At 59.1% G+C, this 22,658-nt stretch overlaps 1 protein-coding gene across 5 annotated transcripts in view; it reads right to left on the bottom strand.

Moving 5' to 3' along the window:
• The window catches only part of AGAP1 (ArfGAP with GTPase domain, ankyrin repeat and PH domain 1), a 527,161-nt gene that overhangs the window by 112,414 nt on the left and 392,089 nt on the right, over positions 1-22,658 (bottom strand). For 3 of the 5 annotated variants that reach the window (XM_062193793.1, XM_062193800.1, XM_062193817.1), the window contains one exon: positions 19,501-19,662. The exons of the other annotated variants lie outside the window; for them this stretch is intronic. In XM_062193793.1, coding sequence (XP_062049777.1) covers positions 19,501-19,662 — 162 coding nt within the window. The remainder of the gene's footprint in view (positions 1-19,500; positions 19,663-22,658) is intronic. 5 annotated transcript variants of the gene reach the window in all.

Raw genomic sequence — 22,658 nt, 5'->3', positions numbered from 1 at the left:
AATTATAAATAGTTATACATATATTTATGTATGTTATACATCTAACATATTCTAATATATGAAAATAATATAAAAATATAATGTGTACATATAGTAACACGAAAACTGCCTTTCTCTTATGTTGACTATGGGAGGGTGGTGGGTCATGAAGGTTTAGGCAAACCACAGACTGTATTCCCAAGCAAAATTCCAAATAACACGTTTACTTCTATGGTGTCGTGTGCCACCTCTCATTCTAGTTTTGGTTAAAAAAAAAAAAAAAGAAATCAATAAACTTGTCAGGTGCCTTCCCTGGTCAGCTCGTGGATCCTGGAAACCAAAGCGACTTGGTGTTCTGGGCTCTCCGCCCATGCCAGATCCCAGTGTCCCACAGTAAAATGCGACAGTGCCTGGCACACGGCACACACACAGTCTGCCACAAAGTATTCGCTGTGGGACAACAGCGACAGTGAGCCATGCCTCAGCTTGCAGAGATGAACACGCGTCCCCTTACAACCAGGCAAAGCCAGGAAGCACGTGAGCACGTGCACAGAGGTTCAGTGGGTGAAGAGGAGCCTACGAACCACAGCATCTTCATCAACCGGGAGACGGCACGAGCATGGCGCGCCCCCAGGTGGCCAGCTTTCAGGGACGCCGCGCAGGGCCACGGGCTTCACACAGCAATGCACGGAGACACCCCGGGTCACCAGGTACTGAAGTGAGAACGTGAAATCACACGCTTCCGGGTTTAGGACGCACGTGGAAGGCGCGCTGTGCGACGGTGGGCGACACATACTCAAGTCAGGGCAGAGGAGTCAGAGGCTGGAAGCACGGGTGGTCTGGGCCCTGGCAGCGGCGTGGAGGAGGGCGGGGGGCGGGGGGCAGCTGCAGGGACCGCCACAGTCCCACGGGGCAGCTGTCAGGGCTGCTGGCACGTTGCAGGGCTGACAGGTACCCAGGCCTTAAGGGCCCCCGGAAGGGCCTGGGATTTATTGTGGAGCCATCCCTGTGCGCTGGCTTCTTCCCAAGGTGGAGCTGAGGGGCGGCCCAGCCCTGCGGATGCTGTTGGGAGCAGTGACAGCCTAGCACTGCGCCCAGGCCCGCTCCAGGACACGGCAGCTCTCCCAGGCACGGAGCAGTGCGCACAGGACCAGAAGCAAAGTGGGGGTGAAGGAAAGACGCCCTCGGGGTTACGGTCAGGGAGTCACTGTTTTTGTTCCGTGAACGGAGGGCTCCTCAGAGCCTTGGACTTGGTACTGCTTACCCAAAACTCCCAGGGGGAGGCAGACTGTGCAACAGTCTCCAAACTTTCTGTTGTGTACAAGTGGAGTCCCGAGAGAGGCATCAGTGGCCTGCCCTGTGCTACATGGAGGGCTCAGCTGCCCGGTCTCGTGGACGGCACCTTCCAGAAAGACTGGACTGCACTTCCCACCCCAGCAGCTCAGGAAGTACTCTTAACACCTGGGGGCTGCCAGGCAACACCACCGCTGCCATCACAGCCCAGTCCACGCACAGCTGCCTGTCCGTCTAGACTGGCCACGTCCACGCGCCAGGTGACACACCATGTGAGCAGAGATGCTACAGAAGTCTGGACATCTCTAGGGCTGGCTGCGTCTCTGTTGTGGACAGAGTCTGGCATTTTATAAAGTTTCAGTCTGTGGAGAGGCCGGCATTGTGGCATAGCGGGTAAAACGTTGCCTGTGACCCCGGGAACTGCATGTGGGCACCGGTTTGCGTCCTGGCTGCTTCACTTCCAGCCCAGCTCCCTGCTGGGAAGGCAGCGGAGGACGGCCCCAGTGCCTGGGCCCCTGCACCCATCTGGGAGACTCAGAGGGAGCTCCTGGCTCCAGACCAGCCCAGCTCCGGCTGCTGCGGCCACCTGGGGAGTGAACCTGCAGATGGAAGACCTCTCTCTGCGCCTCCTCCCTCCCCCTCGCCCCACCCCGCCCTGCCCTGCAATGCTGCTTTCAAACAAACGTTTTTAAAAAGTTTCCATCTGTGGGAAACCTTTACTTTTTTTCCCTCCTGACTCACAACTCAAGAAGACATCATCGGAGACAATCAGAGGCAAAAAGAACATTTTCCCGAAGTCAGAGCAATGAGGAGAAATAAAACCCTTACAAGAAATATTTCAGCAAAAGAGAAATTTCTTTTTCTTCATTAGAATAAGGAATTGCAGAATGAAATGCCTTAATTACCCATGAAGAAGATGACCGTATGTGATTGCCTTCATTTTCAGAGCACTGGACAGGAGAAAACTCAGCGCCAAATGCTCACATGGTTTTCCAATTGTCAGGAAACTCCAATGCCCCCGACCAACCTAGAAAATTCTCCTGTGCAGAAAAACAATCTAAAGCCATGTGTGTATCTCCCCTTCTGTATTTTAAACTACTGAAGAGATATGTGCCAAAGCAGCATCCCCCCCCCCCTTTTTTTTTAAAAAAAAAAAAAAAGGAAAGATTGATTCTTTTGTTTAAAGGCAGAATTACAGAACGGGAGAGACAGAGGCAGAGAAAGACCTTCCCTCTGCTGGTTTGCTCCCTAAATGCCTGCATCAGCCAGGGCTGGGCCAGGCTGAAGCCAGGAGCCAGGAGCTCCATCTGGGTCTTCCGTGCGCATGGCAGGGGCCCAAGGACTTGGGCCATCTTCCACTGCTTTCCCAGGCCATCAGCAGGGAGCTGGATCGGAAGAGGAGCAGACGGGGTTCAAACGGGCCTCCATATGGGATGTCGGCACTGTAGGCGGCGGCTTTACCTGTTACGCCACAGCGCCAGCCCTGGTCCCCACGCTCTTCTACAGCCCTGCCAGCTGTCATCACAGGCAAGGTCTGTTTCTGCTCCCCTAAGGGACTCTGGGATTGTGCTGGCCACAGGCAGACGTGGTGGAGTGGCGCTGGGAGCCCTCTGCCACTAGGTCAGAGAGAGAAACAGCGCCTACCGGCTGTCTCTCCCCAGAGGCCCAGCCCACGTGCTTGGGAAGAAGGTTCGGGCCACACAGCGAGGCCCCATGCAGGCGTCCTGCTGACAGCCCCGAGGCCCTGCCTGCCCAAGAGGCCACACCGACAGCCAGACCCGCTGAGGACCAAGACTCAGCATGCACCAACTCCCGGCTCCCGAGTCTGCCAGGTGAGGCCCAGACACCACGGGCCAGACACCAGCCTTCCATCGCCGCCATCCTGATTCCTGACCCACGCAGGCTGTGGGGGGCGTGCTCTGCTCCAGAGGCTGCCACACGTGCTCTGTGAGGCTGGATGGACACGGCGGCTCTTGTCACGGAGGGGGACGAGCGCTCCGTGGGAGGGCTGGCTAGTGAACACAACAGCTGCTACTCAAAGACTGTGATACGCTGGTCAACACCATGGAAAATGGTATCTGAGCTTGTAAGTGCCCGGCATTCGTGGGGGCGGCTGTGGGGGGCAGCAGGTGCTGGGGTGGGGCGCACATTAGGCTGCACCGGACCCCGTGTGTCACCGCTGTGTCTCACAGCCCTGGCTGACTTCACGCCAACCCTGGTTCTCGGTCTGGCTACCTTTCAAATGCCCAGCACCGGGGCCCCCACAAGGCGGAAGAGGCCAAGTCTCAGTTTTGCAGCACTGTTTGAAAACACGCCCTGGGAGCCGCCGGCTCGCTCTGCCCCTGCTCCCCGACCTGCTCCAGGCCACAGGACCTCCCAGCGTCCACGCTGCTCCCGTGGGGCCGGTCTGGTGGCCAGCGTCTCCAGCCCTCCTCCCGCTGGTGCTCCTCCAGCAGTGTCCCGCCCTCCCGGTGTCCACTCGCTGCCCTTCCTCCCACCGGCACACACCCTGGTCCTCCTCACACACCCCTCACACCTGCCGATGGCCAGTGCTGTGTCCACATCGCTCTTCCCGGGCCCTGCCTGCCTGGGGCCTGCTCCCTGGAGCGAGCCTGTCCCGGCCTGCACTGCTCGCTGTCCTCGTGAGGTGGCCCGTCTCTTCCACCCCAGCACTAGCTGGGGTGTGGTTTCGGGGACTGGGATTTCGTTCAGCCCACAGTCCCCGGACAGGCTGGGGGACTGCGGTGAAGCCACACACGGCACATCCCCGCCTTCCTGCTAGGGCGCCTGGCAGCACGCGGCAGCGCCAACACTTGGGGACGGCATGAAAGGAAAATACTTAGCAGCCAGCGCTGTGGTGTAGCGGGTAAAGTCACTGCCTGTGGTACTGGCATCCCATATGGGCGCCGGTTCTGATCCAGCTTCTGATCCAGCTCTCTGCCATGGCCTGGGAAAATAGCTTGGGTCCTGCATCCATGTGGGAGACCTGAAGAAGCTCCTGGCTTCAACCTGGCCCAGTCCCCGCCATTTCAGCCATTTGGGAAGTGAATAAGTGGATAGAAGATCTCTCTGTATCTCTCTGTCTCTCCTCTCTCTGTAACTCTTTCAAATAAAAAAAAAATATTAAAGTCCATGGAAGAAAAGAGGATAGCAGAGGCAACAAGTCGTACCCATCAGGTCTTGCCCCGGTCTCTGGGCCCGGGCTTCACACAAACGAGGTCCCAGGGGGCCCTCTGCAGGACACAGGAGACGCATCTTCCTGGACGGCAGCCCTGGCCAACCGGGCACCTAGAAGACTGCGCTGCGTGGAACCAGGGAGACATGACAGCACGGAGTCCACAGCCAGGACCTGTGCTCCCAGAAACCCCGGGCTACAACTACTGCAGCAAGCCGAAGGCAAGGATGCGTGGGAGGTCACCACGCCTTGGGGCACCTGGGGTCGGGGAGAACCATCCATCAGAGAGGCACCTGAGTCCCAGGAAGATCAAGGTCACGACAGAGACACTGACCTGGGAAATACGCACTGACCATGGCGAGATGGGCAGGAAGGAGGGGGATGAACACTGGGCCACGGCTTCTGGGGTGAAATCCGAGAGCTCCTCTGGGCCGGAGCAGTTGGCAGAGAAGAAAAGCAATCATTCCGTGTCTTTACGATCCCACTGACGCGCTCGGCCATGTGTTAGCAGAAAGTTACAGGGAAAACATGAATGGAGCAGAGGTGATGGGGAAGCTGACCTCCCAGACGGCTGCCACGGTGAGGACGCCCACACCGGACGGCAAGGGTGGGCTGCTCGGGGAGCAGAGCGCGTCTCCAGGGGGCGTTGGCCCTGCGGCCTCGAAGCCCCTCCCCATGCTGGAGCGAGTTATTACGGCTGTTAAGGAGCCTAAAAGGTGGACTCAATCTCTGCGGGGAGGCTGAGTACCTGCACAAGAGGGGTGGGGCACAGGCACAGGAAGACGGAGAGGCATTCCCCACCGGGAAGGCATGAGAGGCCGTACCACTGAGGACACTGGAGGCTACACCCCCACCCTGCCCAGGTACGAGTGAGTGCCGGGTACATGTGAGGCTACACCCCCACCCAGCCCAGGTACGAGTGAGTGCCGGGTACATGTGAGGCTACACCCCCACCTTGCCCGGGTACGTGTGGGTGCCGGGTACGTGTGAGGCTACACCCCCACCCCACCTGGGTACGTGTGAGTGCCGGGTACATGTGAGGCTACACCCCCACCCAGCCCAGGTACGAGTGAGTGCCGGGTACATGTGAGGCTACACCCCCACCCAGCCCAGGTACGAGTGAGTGCCGGGTACATGTGAGGCTACACCCCCACCTTGCCCGGGTACGTGTGGGTGCCGGGTACGTGTGAGGCTACACCCCCACCCCACCTGGGTACGTGTGAGTGCCAGGTACGTGTGAGGCTACACCCCCACCCCACCTGGGTACGTGTGAGTGCCGGGTACATGTGAGGCTACACCCCCACCTGGGTACGTGTGAGTGCCAGGTATGTGTGAGGCTACACCCCCACCCCGCCCGGGTACGTGTGAGTACCGGGTACATGTGAGGCTACACCTCCACCCAGTCTGGGTATGTGTGATTTTGAGTGCCGGGTACATGTGAGGCTAGAGCCCCACCCAACCCGGGTATGTGTGATTTTGAGTGCCAGGTACATGTGAGGCTACACCCCCACGCCGCCCGGGTATGTGTGAGTGCTGGGTACTTGTAAGGCTACACCTCCACCCGGCCCGGGTACGTGTGAGTGCCGGGTACATGTGAGGCTACACCCCCACCCAGCCCGGGTACGTGTGAGTGCCAGGTACATGTGAGGCTACACCCCCACCCCGCCCGGGTACGTGTGAGTGCCAGGTACATGTGAGGCTACACCTCCACCCCACCCGGGTACGTGTGAGTGCCGGGTACATGTGAGGCTACACCCCCACCTGGCCCGGGTACGTGTGGGTGCCAGGTACTTGTGAGGCTACACCTCCACCCCGCCCGGGTATGTGTGAGTACCGGGTACATGTGAGGCTACACCCCCACCCAACCCAGGTATGTGTGAGTGCCAGGTACGTGTGAGGCTACACCCCCACCCCACCTGGGTACGTGTGAGTGCCAGGTACGTGTGAGGCTACACCCCCACCCAGCCCGGGTACGTGTGAGTGCTGGTTACATGTGAGGCTACACGCCCACCCAGCCGGGGTACGTGTGAGTGTGAGTGGCCCTACCGCAGGACTCAGCCAGACCCAGACACGCCAGAGGCCCACACGGCACCGCTCACGATAGCTGGATGGTGGGAAGCGTTCACATGTCCACTGATGGTCGAATGGTCTGACCAGGGGGAGGCCACACAGCCCCGAGTGCGGCTCGGCTCTCAGAAGATGGGCGCAAGCAGGCAGGGCTCCGCCAGAGCTCACAGCGCTGAGGGAGCCAAGCCGCACCCCGAAGGGCAAGGAGTGTCGCGCTCCTGACCAGACGAGGCCAGGGAAGGCAGGCTCGCCAGACAGGCGCCAGGCAGTGGGCGGCGTGGGCTCCACTTCCGAGTGCTGCGGAGGCCGTGGGGGAGGAGAGGAATCAGTGCCACTCAGCTGCCTAGTATTTTGTCATAATTAAAAAAAAAAAAAAAAAAAAAAAGCTCAAAGGTTGGGGCAGGGGGGAGAAAGGAAGAGAACAAGACAGTAAGGGAGGAAGTTAAAATACAGGTGGGAAAGGAGGGAGGGAGAAAATACGAGGAGACAGGGACAACCAAGGGCCGAGGAGGAAGTGGAATGAGAGGCTGGGTGGGGTGGGGGTGGAGCTGGACGACAATGCTGGAGGATAGGAAAGGCCCAGGCTGCCCTTGGGAGCCCACCCCCACCCCTGCCCATCCCCGCAGCGTCCAGGGAGACCCCGAGTTCCCCCTCTCAGCAAGTGGCCCCGCAGCCTTGGGCACCTCCACACAGTCAGGGCTTCCGGAATGTTCCCTTCCGGTCACACCATGCACTTGGTGGTCCCGGCAGAGGGGTGGGCTGGGGTGGGGAGAAATTGGAAGCAGGAACTGGTGTTGGCTGCCAATGCAACCGTCAAGGAAAGGGACTAGAACCCAGCCCTCCAGGGCCGGCAGGCACGCCAGCAGGCGACCAGACACAGGAAGGGACGAGAGCCTGACCGCAGGGACACACTAACCTCCGGTGTCCAGAAGCAAGGGAGCCGGCCGCCACCACGGACAGCCTGGCACCGCTGATGGTGAGGTGGCCTGGTCCGGAAGGGCCACGACAGGGGTGGCTGTTTCCTCTCTCCCACGAGTGGACTGGGGGTGCTGGGTCCCTCCCCTGAGCCTGGGAGGTCGACAGCCGCGCCCCCCCCCCCCCCCCAAGCTAACAATCATGTAGGTTTAAAACCGGCTGCGGTTTAAACCCGGCTCAAGAAAAAACTGCCCCCAAACGGAGCACCGCAGGGCCCTGACAGCCTGAGAGCCCCAGCAGGGCTCCTGCAGCCAAAGGGTCCTGCTCACCTCCCACTGAGGCTCCCGGGGTGGGGTCGGGGGATACAGGAACGGTCGGGGGAGGGGGAACATCACAAAAATTCAGCTGTTTAATTAACTAACCGGCCTGCTCAGGGCAACTATATGTTAATCACAAGAGCTACCCTGTGCTCCGCGGTGAAACCGTCTCCTCAAGTTCACTCTATGGGGGTTGGATTCCTGTTCGGCTTAGGATTTCCAGGCTGGAAACAGATCCGCATAACGGGCGCCAGCTTCCTACAGCGCCAGCCTTTCAAGCTCGGGTCGCTTGCCAATTATGGGTCTGATCACTTTCCAAGCACTGTCAGGTCAGAGCGCAGCCGTGGGTATGTGGCGAGAGTTTCCGTGGCTCGAAGACCCACGTACCGATCCCAACACTACCCTCTTCATAGCCTGTCATCAAACCCATCTTTTTTGTTACGTGAATGTAATCTGCAGAAAAAGTCCTAGATCAGGCGAGATGTGGCGTGAAGAGGAGACCCGGGGGAAGGCAGACCGGACAGGGGAGGGGGGCGTCACTGGCGGCCACGAGCATCGGGCCCATGCTGGCCTTGGAGGCTGGGCCTGCCAGCTTCCGTGCCTGTGGCCTTGGGCAAGGGAGTCCAGACTTCACCACTCTGGACTTCCCCAGCCTCGAACACACGGGTGATGGCACCTGTTGAGAATTACGGGCAGACACACGAGAGGCGCGCAGTCACGGTCCCTGACACACAGCTAAGGATCAGGAGGTGGCCGCACTCACTGTTCCTCTGTGTGTGTGCCCATGCGTGTGTGTGTGCATGCGTGCCCACACAGGCGCACTCGTTTGGCACATGAAGTCGGCAATTCTGGCGACTTCTCCTGGAGCTGGGTGGTAGCCACGCCTACGACATGGATCAGAGCTCCTGTACAGAGATGGCTGAAGGGAAAAATGATCCCCACCTGCAGAAAACTTGACTGACCCAAATGAAAATGAAGGACCGGGACAAAGCTACCTGTTTGATTAGGGAGCCTCACATGAGCTGGTGAGACGCTGCTGGATAAGGACTAGGCGTCTCACTCCTCACTGCCAGGCCCAGACCCTTGCTCGTGGTGAATTAAGACTCACGTCTGGGCCGGCGCCGCAGCTCAATAGGCTAATCCTCTGCCTGTGGCGCCGGCACCCTGGGTTCTAGTCCTGGTCGGGGCGCCGGATTCTGTCCAGGTGGCTCCTCTTCTAGTCCAGCTCTCTGCTGTGGCCCGGGGAGGGCAGTGGAGGATGGCCCAGGTCCTTGGGTCCCTGCACCCCATGGGAGACCAGGAAGAAGCACCTGGCTCCTGGCTTCGGATCAGCACAGCGTGCCGGCCGCAACGCGCCGGCTGTGGCGGCCACTTGGGGGGGTGAACCAACGGAAAAAGGAAGACCTTTCTCTAACTCTGCCTGTCAAAAAAAAAAAAAAAAAGACTGACATCCAGAATCCTCCCACATCTACTCTGGGGGCAGCCATTCCTTACCCTTGCAGACAGGCACACGTGTGCACACACACGGAGAAAGAACTTGGGAAATTTCCTATTTAGTGATCCTGAGACGATCTGTAAGCCAAGAGTCTGAAAGGCGTAGCACGAGGGAGCAAGGAGCCTGGCGTGTAACAGGTTTTGCCGAAACAATCACTTGCTGAATTGCACAACTTCATGGTGGGCAATTTCAAGAGCATTGTGGTAGGAAAAAAAACAAAACAAACTGCACCCCTTCTGATGACCTCGGGGGCTGAAACGTCCCAAAGACAGCGCTGATCTGATCCTCTGGGGTGCAGGGCACAGCTGTGCGCCCCCAAACCCAGCAACGCCGCCCTCGGCCCCGCCGCTCAGCTGCACGGAGAATTCATCTCCTGTTTTGCTGTGATGGAAATCTCAGATAATTAATGCCTTTCCGCCGAGTCAGGCACTAACGGACAGATCCCTTCAAAGCCCGCAGCCTCCTGCGGATTAATCAGGAACCTGCACGCGGCGGCCCCGGAACTGAGCCAGTCCTCGGCGCCCCATGTGTGTGCGCAGCGGCCGGTGCAGGCGAGGGGTCTTACATATTATCAAACATCGTATCATTAAGCAGAAATTAGATGGGGACGAGGGAAGCCTAAAAATCGACTAGGAGTTCGGATGCTCTAAATGGCTAACGTGTCCATTTTTTCACCTGAAGCCCTCTCCAAACGCGGTTTGGCTATTAAGCAAAGCCCAAAGAAAGATAATCAATTCCAACTAAAAAGCACTTACCCCGCGAGGACGGTGTGCAAGGCACTTCAAACCCCTGGCAGCCTGCCAGGGCCCAGGCACCAGCCATCAATGTTGCTGCCTATCCGAGGAGCACAGGGGCCATGCATAATTGACTAGAAGATGGGCTAAAACTGTGCCCAATCAGCGTGAGATCAAAAACGCGTGGAATATGCAGCGCCACTTGATTACACGGAGGTTCGTCCTTCTACTCTCCTCATGAAATCTCTTCAAGGTCCACAGTACTGTAATAAGATCATTACTGTCAAGCGCTACGAATCGCAGGCAATGAGTCTCGGGCTGGGGAGTCATACTTCACAGGCCCCCCTGGCCTCGTGCGCGCGCGCTCTTTTCCCTGTGTTTTACTGCACGCAGGGGTGGCGGGGTGGCGGATAACGATCACATCGCCGTGTGGCCACTAGAAAGGCACTTTTAAGAAGCAGCAGAGAGAAATCAGCTCAAGAGAAACGAACACAATTTTTCCCTTTGCTTTTTTTTTTTTTTTTGCCCCCTTAAAAAATTAAATAGAATTAAACGGCGTGCAGTGGGGGCTTTTCATGAACTCTGATACAATGTCATTGAAGGTAACCACTGGATGGATTTTCATATCGCGGCAAAGCCCATTACCCCACAGACAAATGGCCAATTTTCTCCATGTCCCACGTACAAAGGAAGCCCAGGATGAGTTGTGTGTGTAGCTTGGCTGAAGTCCGCACTGCACCTGCTTCTGTCATTGGCGGTACACCCTGGGCTTAGCACCAAGGGTCTATTACGCATCCGGACGAGAAAGGGGTGGACTTGAGACGCAGCAGGGCATTAGGGAGGATTACTAAATAAACACACAGCCTATCCCAGACCACGCCTTCTCCCGGGCACGAACAGCGCATCTCACTGAAATGAGACTCAGCCAGGGAAGCTGATGGGATGGAGCAGTCAGGGGAGGCAGAATCTGATGAATGTTCAAATCCACAGTTCAGTGCGAAGAGGAATGACGGGGGGCGGGGCCAGGGGGAGCTTCGTCCCTGTCTCCTCCCACCAACTGCAAACAGACCTTAAAAACGCTCACCCTGCTCATCCCAAAGATAAAGGAAACATTTCATCATCCTTAGTGTGAACGCAGAAAGTAGGTTCCAGGCACCTCAGCGTCCAAAACCACGTGTAGAGGCCGCCCCCTCGGGGCAGCCTGGTCTCCTCCAGCTCTGTGTGTTCTAAACGTCTGGGTGTTTTATTTGGAGGAATCACAGTGTGTGCTCACACGCACTCGAGACGGTAAGTTTGCTGGCAAGGAAGCCATCTGACGATCCTCAACAGTGGCTCCCGAGAAAAGATGGCAAGGAACCGTTGTTCCCAGTTCTTGAGGAAGATGGTGGGGCGTGGTGGGCATAGCCCCCTGCAGGGTGCTGGTGAGGGGGAGGCGCCTCTGGGGGCTGTGGGGCCGACAGCCACCGGCCTGCGGGAGGCTCTGCTCCACACTCCACACCCTGGAGCTGTTTGCAGTTGGCGTAGAGCAAAACGCAGACTTCCGGGTCCGGAGACGGGTCTCCAATGCACCCTCCCGCTGCTGGCCTTGGGCAAATCCCTCAGCTCCCTTCAACCGGCTTCCCCATTCGGGGAGACAGAAACGCCAGCCTCACCTCAATGCCTGCAGGACTCGGTGAGCCAGGGTGGTGGGTGGATCCCTGCAACAGCGGCTGAGACTCGGGAGCCGAGGCACCCAACGGGTGAGATCTACATGCGGTTTCTGACCTGCAAGACCGAGCCCAGGAACTGCCTGCCTTAAACGGCACTGAGTGTAGGGGCCCGGACACTAACCCTGCCCCTAGACAGGAACAGAAGAGCTCCTGGTTTTACGGACCTTCTTCCCCCTCCCCCCATCCTATGCTGAGGCCCTAGGCCCCACGTGATGGTGTTTGGAGCAGGTGCCTATGGGAGGTGATGAAGAAGGGGGACAGCATGGGTTTGTCTCCCTTCCCACCCCCACACGCGTTGGGGCACAGCGAGGGAGGGGCCGACTATACCCCAGGAGAGCCCTCAGGACGAAGGAGTGGGTTGCCCTGGACTTGGACCCCCAGCCTCTTGGTGCCGCATGAGCCGCCAGGTGTGGTAGAAGAGATGTCTCCAGGGCTCAAAGAGAAGGGCAGCCAGGTGACCTCATCCTCCCCGGGGCCGGCTGCTTTTACACAGGCCAGGTTCTGAGTTCAGTCAACACGGCCTTTTGTTTCACAGCGTCAGGCAGAGGAGCGGAGCCTCCGTGCTGTGGACATGGCCGAGTTTCACCACTCTGGGTGTTGGGAGGGACGGAGGTGCCCTCGGCCAGAACCCCCGACTACGGCAGGAAGCTGGTGCAAACATGGGGGGCTGCGTGTGGCCTCAACGTCGCACAGCGAGCTTGCAATGTGCATCCACGGAGTCTCTGTGACAGAACACATGTGCAGGCCACAGTCTGAAAAGTAGGCGCCTTGTGGCACAGCGGGGTGGGGCCACTGCCGGTGGTGCCGGCATCCCACATGGGTGCCGGTTCGAGTCCCGGCTGCTCCACTTCCAATCCAGCTCCCTGCTAATGCATGTGTGAAAGCAGGACATGACCCAAGTACTTGAGCCCTTGCCACCCACGTGGGAGACCCAGAGGAAGTTCCAGCCTCCTGGCTTTGGCCTGGCCCAGCCCAGGTCATCGCGACCATCTGGGGAGGGAACCAGTGAACAGAAGCCCTCTGTCTCTTTCTCCGTAACTCTGCCTTTCAAATAAATAAATCTAAAAATAAATAAGTAAATAGTAGATGAGAGGGGCAGGCATTTGGCACCGTGGTTCAGTTGCCGCTCGGAACGCCCCGTCCTCCATCAGAGTGCCCGATTCCTGTCCAAGATTCTCTGCTCCCAATCCAGCTTCCTGATAGCGTGTGTCCTGGAAGGCACGGGTGATGACCCTGACACCGTGTGGGAGACCTGGATGGGGACCCAGGCTCCCGTCTTTGGCCTGACCCAGCCCTGGCTGTAGTGGGCGTCTGGGGAGTGAACCGGCAGATGGAAGAGCTCTGTCTCTCCGCCTTTCAAATGAAATGAAAGTGAATTTTTAGAAAAAGCAGACGAGGAGTTAGAATAGCGAGGAAGACAACAGCCAAGCAATACTGGTTCCAGACCCAGCTCTGTGTCTTCCAGCTCAGGGACGCTGGTCTAAGAGGGTCACAGTTTCACTGCTCAGTGCAGTGACATCCAAAGACCCCAAGAGCACAGACACCTGGAACCCTTCAAGACACGGACTGCAGGGCAGATGTGAGGCCCTTCTGAAAGCCAGCCAACCCAGGCTTTCCAGGCCAGGCTGGAGTCCAACCCAGGGTTGTTCCCCAGTGCTCTGTCGGGGGGCAGTGGGGGCTGTGAGGGCTCGCGCTGACCCAGCCCCTCCAGGTCCAGGCAAGAGACGGCGCCGAGCTCCGCCACACACGTGCACTTGAGGCAGGGGCACTGGGAGCGGCTGCGGCTGTCAAAGTCAAGTGTGCTGTGCTGCGTGCAGAGACCCGGGAGCCCGAAGCCTTGTCCCCTGGTATCAGGCGTCTCCTTGGACAACCCAGGAGCCCAGGATGCCTCAGAAGAAAACTTACCCTACATTCACTTTTTAGGTCCGAAGCCCCCTTTCTTGGAGAAGTTCCTTCTTCGCGTACCGGGATGCGAACACCTCGCCCCTCTGTGGAGCCTCCCGAGAGGGGCCCTGGGCAGCGCGCGCGCGCACGGGGCTCCCTGCACCAGCTTGTCTCCCCCCGATCTGCTCTCCCCGCGGGCTGTGTGCATCCTGAGGGCCACGCAGCCACGAGTCCCGGGCTCAATGTACTTTCAGAGATACGAACACTAACCCTTTCCGCTTGCGTGGACTTTTCAAAAAAAAAAAAAAAAAAAAGTGCCCCAAATCCTTATCTCGTCCGCCGGTTGCTCATGATGGGAAATCCTCTGCTCTGGCCGCCCCCACTGTGACCCACTCATCTTTGTTTATTTCCAACCTGCGGGACTCCTACAAAGGATCAGAGAGCGCTGACAGCTTGCGTGTGTTTGTGGCGGCCGGACTGTACCCGGCAGGGCGGCTTTTGAGTCAGCTGCGCCCAATCTACGCTCTCAATGTCTACTGTAAACCCAGATCTACTCAGTGGCAGCTGGAGTTACAGCCTGGGAACTCTCTTCGGAAAGCAGGTCTGTTTGTGGGCAGTAGGCAACTCCGCCAGGACACGTGTGTCTCCCACGGCCCACGGTGCAGGGGCCGTGAGACCCACGGGTCTCCTAACCGAGTCCAAACGACTGCACGTGGGCCTGTTTCCCGAGCAGAGGTTCTCATTCCTGTGTGTGTGTGTGTGTGTGTTTACTTGCACCGTAATTAAGGGCTCAGCTATTCAGACGCACCAGCCAACTGCTCCGTAATAAGGGAGTTAATTAAGAAGTGCCTGCAGTATCAGAATGAGTGCTGGTTAGGAAGTTTTCACCGAGCTGACTATGGGGAGTTCTCATTCCCCTCCTTTCCCGGTAGCTGTCAGACTTAAACAAAGAAGTGGCACTCGGCACATCGGTGGAACGCTCTGAGAAGGAAATCCAGGAGCGACAAGTGACAGTAACACTCGTCCAATCAGCTCTCGGGAGTCTTCCTACACCCTCCCCTCCAAGTAACACAGATGGGAAAGCTGCTGTGGCCGTGACCGTTCCTGGGCCCTGACTCCGTGACCGCCCCGGGTATGCCACCGCGCTGTGCTGACTGTGCCCCGGGGGTACCGGAAGATGACAACGTGGTACCAAGACGCCTACAGCTTAGAGCCGGACATAGCGCAGAAGCTGACTGTTCCAGTCGCAATGTGCAGAGTCCCCGCGTGGCCCAAAGACTGCCCAGACTGCTGGCAGCTGGCACAGCTACAGGCTCACAGACTAACCGGGGGCTTCCACCCAGCGACACGGCCTTTCGGGTAAACTGCCACGCACCAGTCTTTATTCCCTCTCCAGACTGCCTTCCGGAACACCAACTAATCAATAACAAATCCTCCTAAGGTAGGTGGCAGCTGGCCAGGCTGAGCGGCACCTGTGGTCCACAGGCCACGGGAAAACACCACCGCATTTTGTGGCCAGTTCCGTCACCAACACTGGGGTTCTGAGCCATAACCGGGCAGCGTTTATTGACAGAGGAGTGCTACCTGCAGCGTCTCACTGAATGATATACGTGCTTTGTCCTGCGTCTGCGGCAGACAGAACGGAGCTTACACGAGGGTTTCACATTCCCTAAGTGTTTGGGACACACCTGCCTGACACCCTGGTGCAGCTTCTGACCCCCGCGCCACGGCTCTAATCCTCTTGGGCAGAGCCTGTGGACCTGGGCTCGACCTCGAACTGTCTCCCCTGGAGCCCAGCACGTGGCACTGCCCCTAGAGGCCCTCTGTGTGTCGGGAAAGACTCCAGTGAGCCCGGATGCCAGGTTCCCCTTTGAAGCATGGAAGGGAAACTAAGTCCCGGGTGACCTCTGCAGCTCTGGAGTGGATGAAATCGCTCGGCGTCCAGGGCCTCGCCTCTGACTGCCCGGCCAACGCAGCTGTGAGGGACAACGTATTCTCTGCTACGACCCAGCCACCCTCTGCAAGACCGTCCTCCAGTGCTGAGAGACGGCTCAGCCGAGCCCCGGAAGCCAGGGGAGGAGGATGAAATAAATCCCTCCGAGATCTTCAGAACAATCCCTGCGGGTCCCAGGGAGGGGTTGGGGGGTGCGGGATCTCGCCACACCTGCTGTATGGTAACACCGGGCACAGCCACACTGGCCCTGCAATTTTAAAGGAAGATCTTGGCTACACAACTTCTAGACATTGAGAACCATTTAAAAGCCAGTGTCCTCACGTGGAATCTGAGCAATATCAAGGAAGCTATTCAGTCGGCCCCACTCCTAGATTCAAAAGCCACTCCACACACCTCAAAGACTTGCTTTTTGCCTGGTGGAAAGGGTTGGAGGCAGAGAATGAAGAGACAGTTCTGTCACCTACCAGCAAGCTGACCCTGGACAAGAAAGCCACTTAACCTCTCTCTACGTCAGCCCTTTCACTGGGGCAACAGGGAAATTAGCACTGGATGCAAACTTGCATGAATGTTCTCCGGCTAACGAGAACCACCAGACTCGGGGCCCCAGAACGGGCCTGCAGGGCCGGTGGCTTCTTATCAGCCGTGCCAGCTTTGCTACAGGACTGGAGAGGACGCTGACAGCCAGCAAATGCCACCATGCAGCGCCAGTGCCAAGAGATGACACGTTTTCACAGGCCTGGAAATCCTCAGAGCTCAGGAACTCTCCCCGGCACACAGCCTACACCTGGTCTGGCCAGGAACCCCAGGGCCACAGCGGTGTCACCCTGCCAGAGCCCACCCCCTCTGCAACAGCCCAACCACGCTGCACCCCGCAGCAGGGTCAAGGGCCCCCGCCTCTCACAGCAGGCAGGATTTGCAGAGTTCTCTGTTTAACACCAGAACCAAGATCCACTTCCTTGAAGCTTCCGCCCATCAGTCCTGCGGAAAGGGCCTTGCCAGCCAAAGACCACCGAGAGCCGCCCTGCCCCCGGGGTCCGTCCGCCAGCAGATCACATGACATGCTTGGGCCTGTCGGCTGTCATAGCTGTTCTCCTGCGACGCTCCTGGCTCCCACCACCATTCTTCACAGTCTCATCTGAATTTCTGTTTGTTGGTCTGCACCCAGATGTGAACGACACAGGCGCTTTATTTATGTTTTTAAAGAATTACCTATTTTTTTTTTTTTGACAGATAAAGTTAGACAGTGAGAGAGAGACAGAGAAAGGTCTTCCTTCCATTGGTTCACCCCCCAAATGGCCGCTACGGCTGGAACTACACTGATCCAAAGCCAGGAGCCAGGTGCTTCTTCCTGGTCTCCCATGCGGGTGCAGGGCCCAAGCACTTGGGCCATCCTCCACAGCCCTCCCGGGCCACAGCAGAGAGGTGGCCTGGAAGAGGAGCAACCGGGACTAGAACCCGGTGCCCATATGGGATGCTGGCTCCACAGGCAGAGGATTAACCAAGTGAGCCACAGCGCTGGCCCCGACACAGGTGTTTTATTAGGACCATCTGGTGCCTCTGCCCAAATCAAATCCAAGTAACAATCAAGAAGAATGCCTCCAAGATTGTGATGCCCTCGGCTCCCAGTGGCCTGTTAAACAGGAGTACGAGAAGAGGATGCAAGAGTGGAATTCTGGGTGGTGTAACCAGCGCAGCCAGCTTCCTAAGAGGCTCTTTCCATCCTGGCTAACCGAGTGGCCACGTGCCCTTCCTCTGACGTTCTCCACCCACAGAATTAAAAGATGTCTTAGTCTGACAGGGCAAGCAGGGGGAAAGCCCCTCAGTGAGCCAGGCGGTGAGCCCTCACTTTTTCCTGGGATTCTGGTAGCCAAACTGCTGACGGGACACTCACTCCTCGTCCATCTTCCGGGATGGAAACACTGCAACCTGCATGACATCACAGAAAGAGCTGCGGTGCCTGCGTGGGAAACTCTGGCCCCTACGCCGGCCGCACAGAAGGTCAGGGCAGATCTACGCCTGGGAGGCGCCTGCCAGGTGGGCGGGGAGCCCCGCGTCTGCTGGCTCGGAGGACGAAGGAGGACCCTGGGGATGCAGGCCTGGCATGGTGGCACGCTTCAGCGCCTAATGTGAGCAGCCTCGGGTGTCGGGCATGGCACAGCCGGGCACACGCCCACCTTTCTAAGGCACATCTGTGCCAGCTGATTCGATGTCCCCAGACAGGGAGAGTTCACGGTCTGTGTGGCTTTCACACTTTGTGATCCTTAAATGAGGGTGACAGCCACCGAGCAGCCCTGAACCTGAACACATGTCCCTGGTCCCCTCGTCTCTGTGTGACTCTGCTGTGCCCAGCGGGGAGACCTCGCAGGGGCCCCGGGATGTGCTAGCACAGCTCCTCTGCCTCAGCCTGGGACACGCACTACAGTCCTGCCACTGCAGGAAGATGCCTCAGATGTCCAATGTGAAGGGGACGCTGGTCTGAACCAGCTCCCGGGCACTGCGAGGCCCTTGTCACGTGGTCTGCGGAGCAGCCCACAGGCGGGTGGGGTGACTGAAACGTGGGGAGGGGGCTACAGGAAGGCTGTGCAGTCTGCACGTGGTTGTGCTTGGCTTTGCACAAAGCAAGAGTCACAAACGTCAGCTGAGAAGACAGGACACTGACTATGACATGGTGAACCCAGGCACGCGATGTGGCCTTGACCCTCAGCCCTGGGGTGAGCAGCATGGAGGCCACACTGACTGCACCTGTCAGGGTGGGGTGTGGCCCCACGCAGCAGGTGCTTCTGGCCAATGTCCCCCGAAGGGCCCCATCAACACTCTGTGGCCAAAGCCTTTCCCAGCAGGACAGCGTCACTGCTCACCACGGCTGCTACGATGTGATCGTCTCGTGTATCCAACACGAGAACACTGGTTTTTATCAGCCCCGCCTGTTGGCAGGGAGCTGGCCGGAGACAAGCTGGGGAGGAGTGTGGACAAGGAGAGGGTCCGTGGGCCCTTCCGGGCAGCCGGCGAGCTCTGAGGCCCCAGCTCAGTCTGCTCCCAGTGAGCGGCGCACCTGCTGGCTCACGGCTCACAGAACGGTGGAGAACACCACAGCCCGCCCCACGCTCGGCCCTGCCCCGCTCGCTAACCCGGGCAGCAGGTGCATCGCCTCAGCTCTGGACGTTGGGAGAGGAGAGACCACTTTGCCCACCCTGGCCCCCGTTTTGCAACTCGCAGTCCTAAACGCTCAAACAGTTAGAATGTTCAGAAAGGCCGTGGTGGAAACGGAGAGGGAAGATGGTGGGCGGGGTAAAAGGCAGCTCTGTGGGCCCCTTGCTGAAGTCAGACTGTGCCACCCCCGGAGACCCCACAATGACGCATGCGACCACAGCCACGCTCTGCAGTGCACCCGTTCCTTCCCAGGACTTCCGCAGTGTGTTTACGACAATGGTGTGGGGTGTGTGCGTGTGCGTGTGTGTCTGCACTATCATCTGTGGACTATGAAACACAAATCCGCAGGAGGGAGCCACTCGGGGAGATCACGGTGGCCGTCCCCGAGAACAGAAACTAGAGCTCAACCGGGCCAAGGGGAACGAGGGCCACGCGTGGCAGCCGATTCCAGACCAGCGGGGCCCACGACGTGCTGCGGAAAGCCACAACGGGGCGGCTGTCTTGGCGAGATTCAGGGCAGAGGAGATCCCTCAATCAGGAGTGGATGGTCCTTATCAGAGTGACACAGCATGGCCTGCCTCAGCTGGGGGCCCCAGGCTGCCCAGGTCACGCGAGACTACAGCACTCGCCGGGCCGACGACGGGGGGACCGGTATCACGGCTGACCAGCCACGCTGTGGGGGAGGACGAGGGGCCGGGGGTGGCCCTGCTGCAGATGCGCACGGCCCGGGTGGCTGCTGGGCCTGAGGGGGCGTGGCCTGCAGCCCTGCAGGACAGGAATGGGTTTTCAGACGCACACTCCTGCTCTGGGAGTCCCCGGGGACCTTACCTTCCGCGGTGCCGGACAGGCCGTCGGCCTTGAAGTTGCTGGTACTTTTCTTCCTCCGGTGCTTCTTTCTGTTGGCGTGGGGGGAGGGGGGCGGGTCGAGCTTGGGGCTGGTGGTGCTGGAGATACTTGGGCTGGAGCACACGGAGTCTCCCAGCCCCGTGTCTGCCACCGGACCGGAAAGGCAAAAGAACGCAAAGGTAAGCGCTCGGAAAGGGGGCCGCAGAGACACGCACGCCACACGCTCCCCCATCACGCGGGGCCCCGCCTGGGAAGGCCCCAGGGTGGCTGGGGCAGGTCCTAGCGGGAGGGCGACGTTTCAGGCACGAGGTGGAGGCGGCGGTCATGGGCTCCAAGGAGGGTGTAGGTGCTGTCATCACCTCTCCCACGTCACAGAAAGGGAAACTGAGGCACAGAGTCACATCGCACACAAAGCCACAGGGCTGGAGTCTGGCTCCAGGGTGAGGACCGTGACCCACGTCTCCGTCGGGGTTTCCACCCAGAGGGCGGCTTTGATACGTCCCTGTCCTTACCTCCCGAATCCCTGTAACCTCCTCACCGTGCCCGCGTTCTCCTGTGTCTGGAGGGGTTTCTGGGGCACACGACACAGGGAGGGCCCAGCTTTGGCTCTTCCTGGTCCTGTGCTGACCAAGCTGCCCGCCCCACACGTCTCCTCCCTTGAAGCAGGCTGCAAGGGGACCTGGCTCACTCACCGCTCCACTCACGTGCAGCTTTCTCGGCTGCCACCTCCTGTGCCCGCCTGCCACCAATGCTCTTCCCCTCCCGCCTGGCCCCTGCTCTCCAGGCCACACATCTGGCCAGTCTCCCCAGATGCAGGAAACACCCCTGAGCACGCTCCTGCTTGCCGTGTAGCTGTGGCGGCGGAGGGGGTGTGGAACAGAGCCTGCCTTCATGGGGCGGGAACCCCCGGTTCAGGCTGTTCCCAAAGCCCCTTCCCCCACGTGCAGGCACCTCTGCTCTGCTGTCTCGCTCTTTCTCTCTGTCTCTTGGGCATGTTCTAGCTCAACAGGCCACGTCCACTCCCTCCCGTGGGTCTGTCCTTCTGCCACTCCAGGCCTACAAGGCTGTCTCCCAAACTGGCATTTCTCATTGCTGAACTCCTGCTGACCCCACAGCTGGGGCTTCTGTCCTCTCACCGCAGCTGCAGGGGCCCGTCTTCCCTCCAGGGAGCTGTGCAGTGCTGGCTACATGGTGAGGGCGTCCAGATATCAGCCCAAGACAGGCAGCCCCAGCAGGGACTGCCAGCATCTACAGGATCTGAGACAGGTAGCCCCAGCCAGGGACAGCCAGAACCTACAGGTTCTGAGACAGGTGGCCCCAGCCAGGGACAGCCAGCATCTACAGGATCTGAGACAGGTGGCCCCAGCCAGGGACAGCCAGCATCTACAGGATCTGAGACAGGCGGCCCAGCAGGCACAGCCAGAACCTACAGGACCTGAGACAGGCGGCCCAGCAGGCACAGCCAGAACCTACAGGTTCTGAGACAGGTGGCCCCAGCCAGGGACAGCCAGCTTCTACAGGATCTGAGACAGGCGGCCCAGCAGGCACAGCCAGAACCTACAGGTTCTGAGACAGGTGGCCCCAGCCAGGGACAGCCAGCATCTACAGGATCTGAGACAGGTGGCCCAGCAGGCACAGCCAGCATCTACAGGACCTGAGACAGGCGGCCCAGCAGGCACAGCCAGCATCTACAGGTTCTGAGACAGGCGGCCCAGCAGGCACAGCCAGCATCTACAGGTTCTGAGACAGGCGGCCCAGCAGGCACAGCCAGCATCTACAGGTTCCGAGACAGGCAGCCCCGGCAGGGACAGCCAGCATCTACAGGTTGAGACAGGCGGCCCAGCAGGGCAGTCAGCACTGGGCAGAGTGCAGCCACTGCAGGCTTCCGGGGCAGACGCTGGAGACACTGAGAAGAGTTCGACAATGCATGCTGTGGCCTCACAATGATCTGACACAAACAGTGAGACCCTCCAGAATCCCAGCTTCACATCGCCCCTCTCACCATCAGCTGCTGGACTTACAGTCGGTCAGCACAAACTCCCTGCGGGGGCCCCGAAACCCCCCAGCCTAGGGAGGCACAGATGGAGGCCCCAGCAAGGTCATGCAAGCAGCCCGTGCACTGTGGCAAGCCAGACTGGAGGGAGCATGGACAGCAGTGGAGAGCCAGGCAGAAGTCAGAATGGTAGTGGGACAGGGATGTGGTCAACGCATCAAGGCACAGTGCTGTTATAGGCGGGAGGTAATCTGGCAATGGCGGCCTGCTCTTGATGAGCCCATGTCACCTTGTGCTAGCTGAGACCTGGCTCTCCCTCGGAGACGCACTTCCCAGGTGCCAGTGCTAGGGACCTCCCAACCCAACGCTCTGTGTAGCTTGGCGTCCTCCTTGCCCTGATCACCCAGGCAGACCCAGCTTGTCCCCTCCAGCACCAGCTTCCAGAAGCTTCCGTGCATGGCCTCTGCAGCCCACTGCCTGCTGACCCCAGCTCAGCCCCGGTGTCCCCTGACAACTCCAGCAGCAGCCTCAACCCTTCCAGGGACCTCACCAGCATCCTGCCGCTCAGCCAGCCTCACTTAGGGTCCTCCTCAGGTGCCAAGAGCAGAAAGCCCTGTCCCCCACTCCCAGGAGAACGGACGCTCCCCTCCGTCCACACCTTCCAGCATCTGTACATGGCCCCCTTGTCTCCTCACAGGTGCGGCAGCCGCACATCCTGCGCCACTGGAGACTCACATGCCCCCCCCCACCCCGAGTCTCATCTGCTCCTTTCTCCCCGCACCTTCCCTCACCAGGAAACCTCAACTCTGTCCAGTGCTGTGCCAGCTGCACCCAGGACCAGGCTGGGGCTGGAGGCCTGCGCAGCGCTGAGCCGCGGCCGTGGGGTTTGAGAGGGGCACTCCCAGGGCCCTGGCCTGCCTGCCGGTCTGACCACTTCTCCAGCAACCTGGGGACCCCTTCCCAACAGCCTCTCCTTACTCCCCAAGCACCCCAACGATGACCTCACTCTTCACTGAAAACCAAAATTCAAGAAAACCCTCTTGTTCAAAAGAGGGCAGCCCCCCGACCTGCACCCAGTACCCAACGGCTCTGGGATCCCACCCGCAGGGAGCTCTTGGTATGCAATGACCTTGAATCAGCACTTCAC

This window comes from Lepus europaeus, chromosome 1 (genome assembly GCF_033115175.1).
Source record: "Lepus europaeus isolate LE1 chromosome 1, mLepTim1.pri, whole genome shotgun sequence".
NCBI classification, from domain to species: Eukaryota; Metazoa; Chordata; class Mammalia; order Lagomorpha; family Leporidae; genus Lepus; species Lepus europaeus.
Note: the sequence above shows the minus strand (reverse complement) of the source record. Positions and strands in the feature narration are given on the sequence as shown.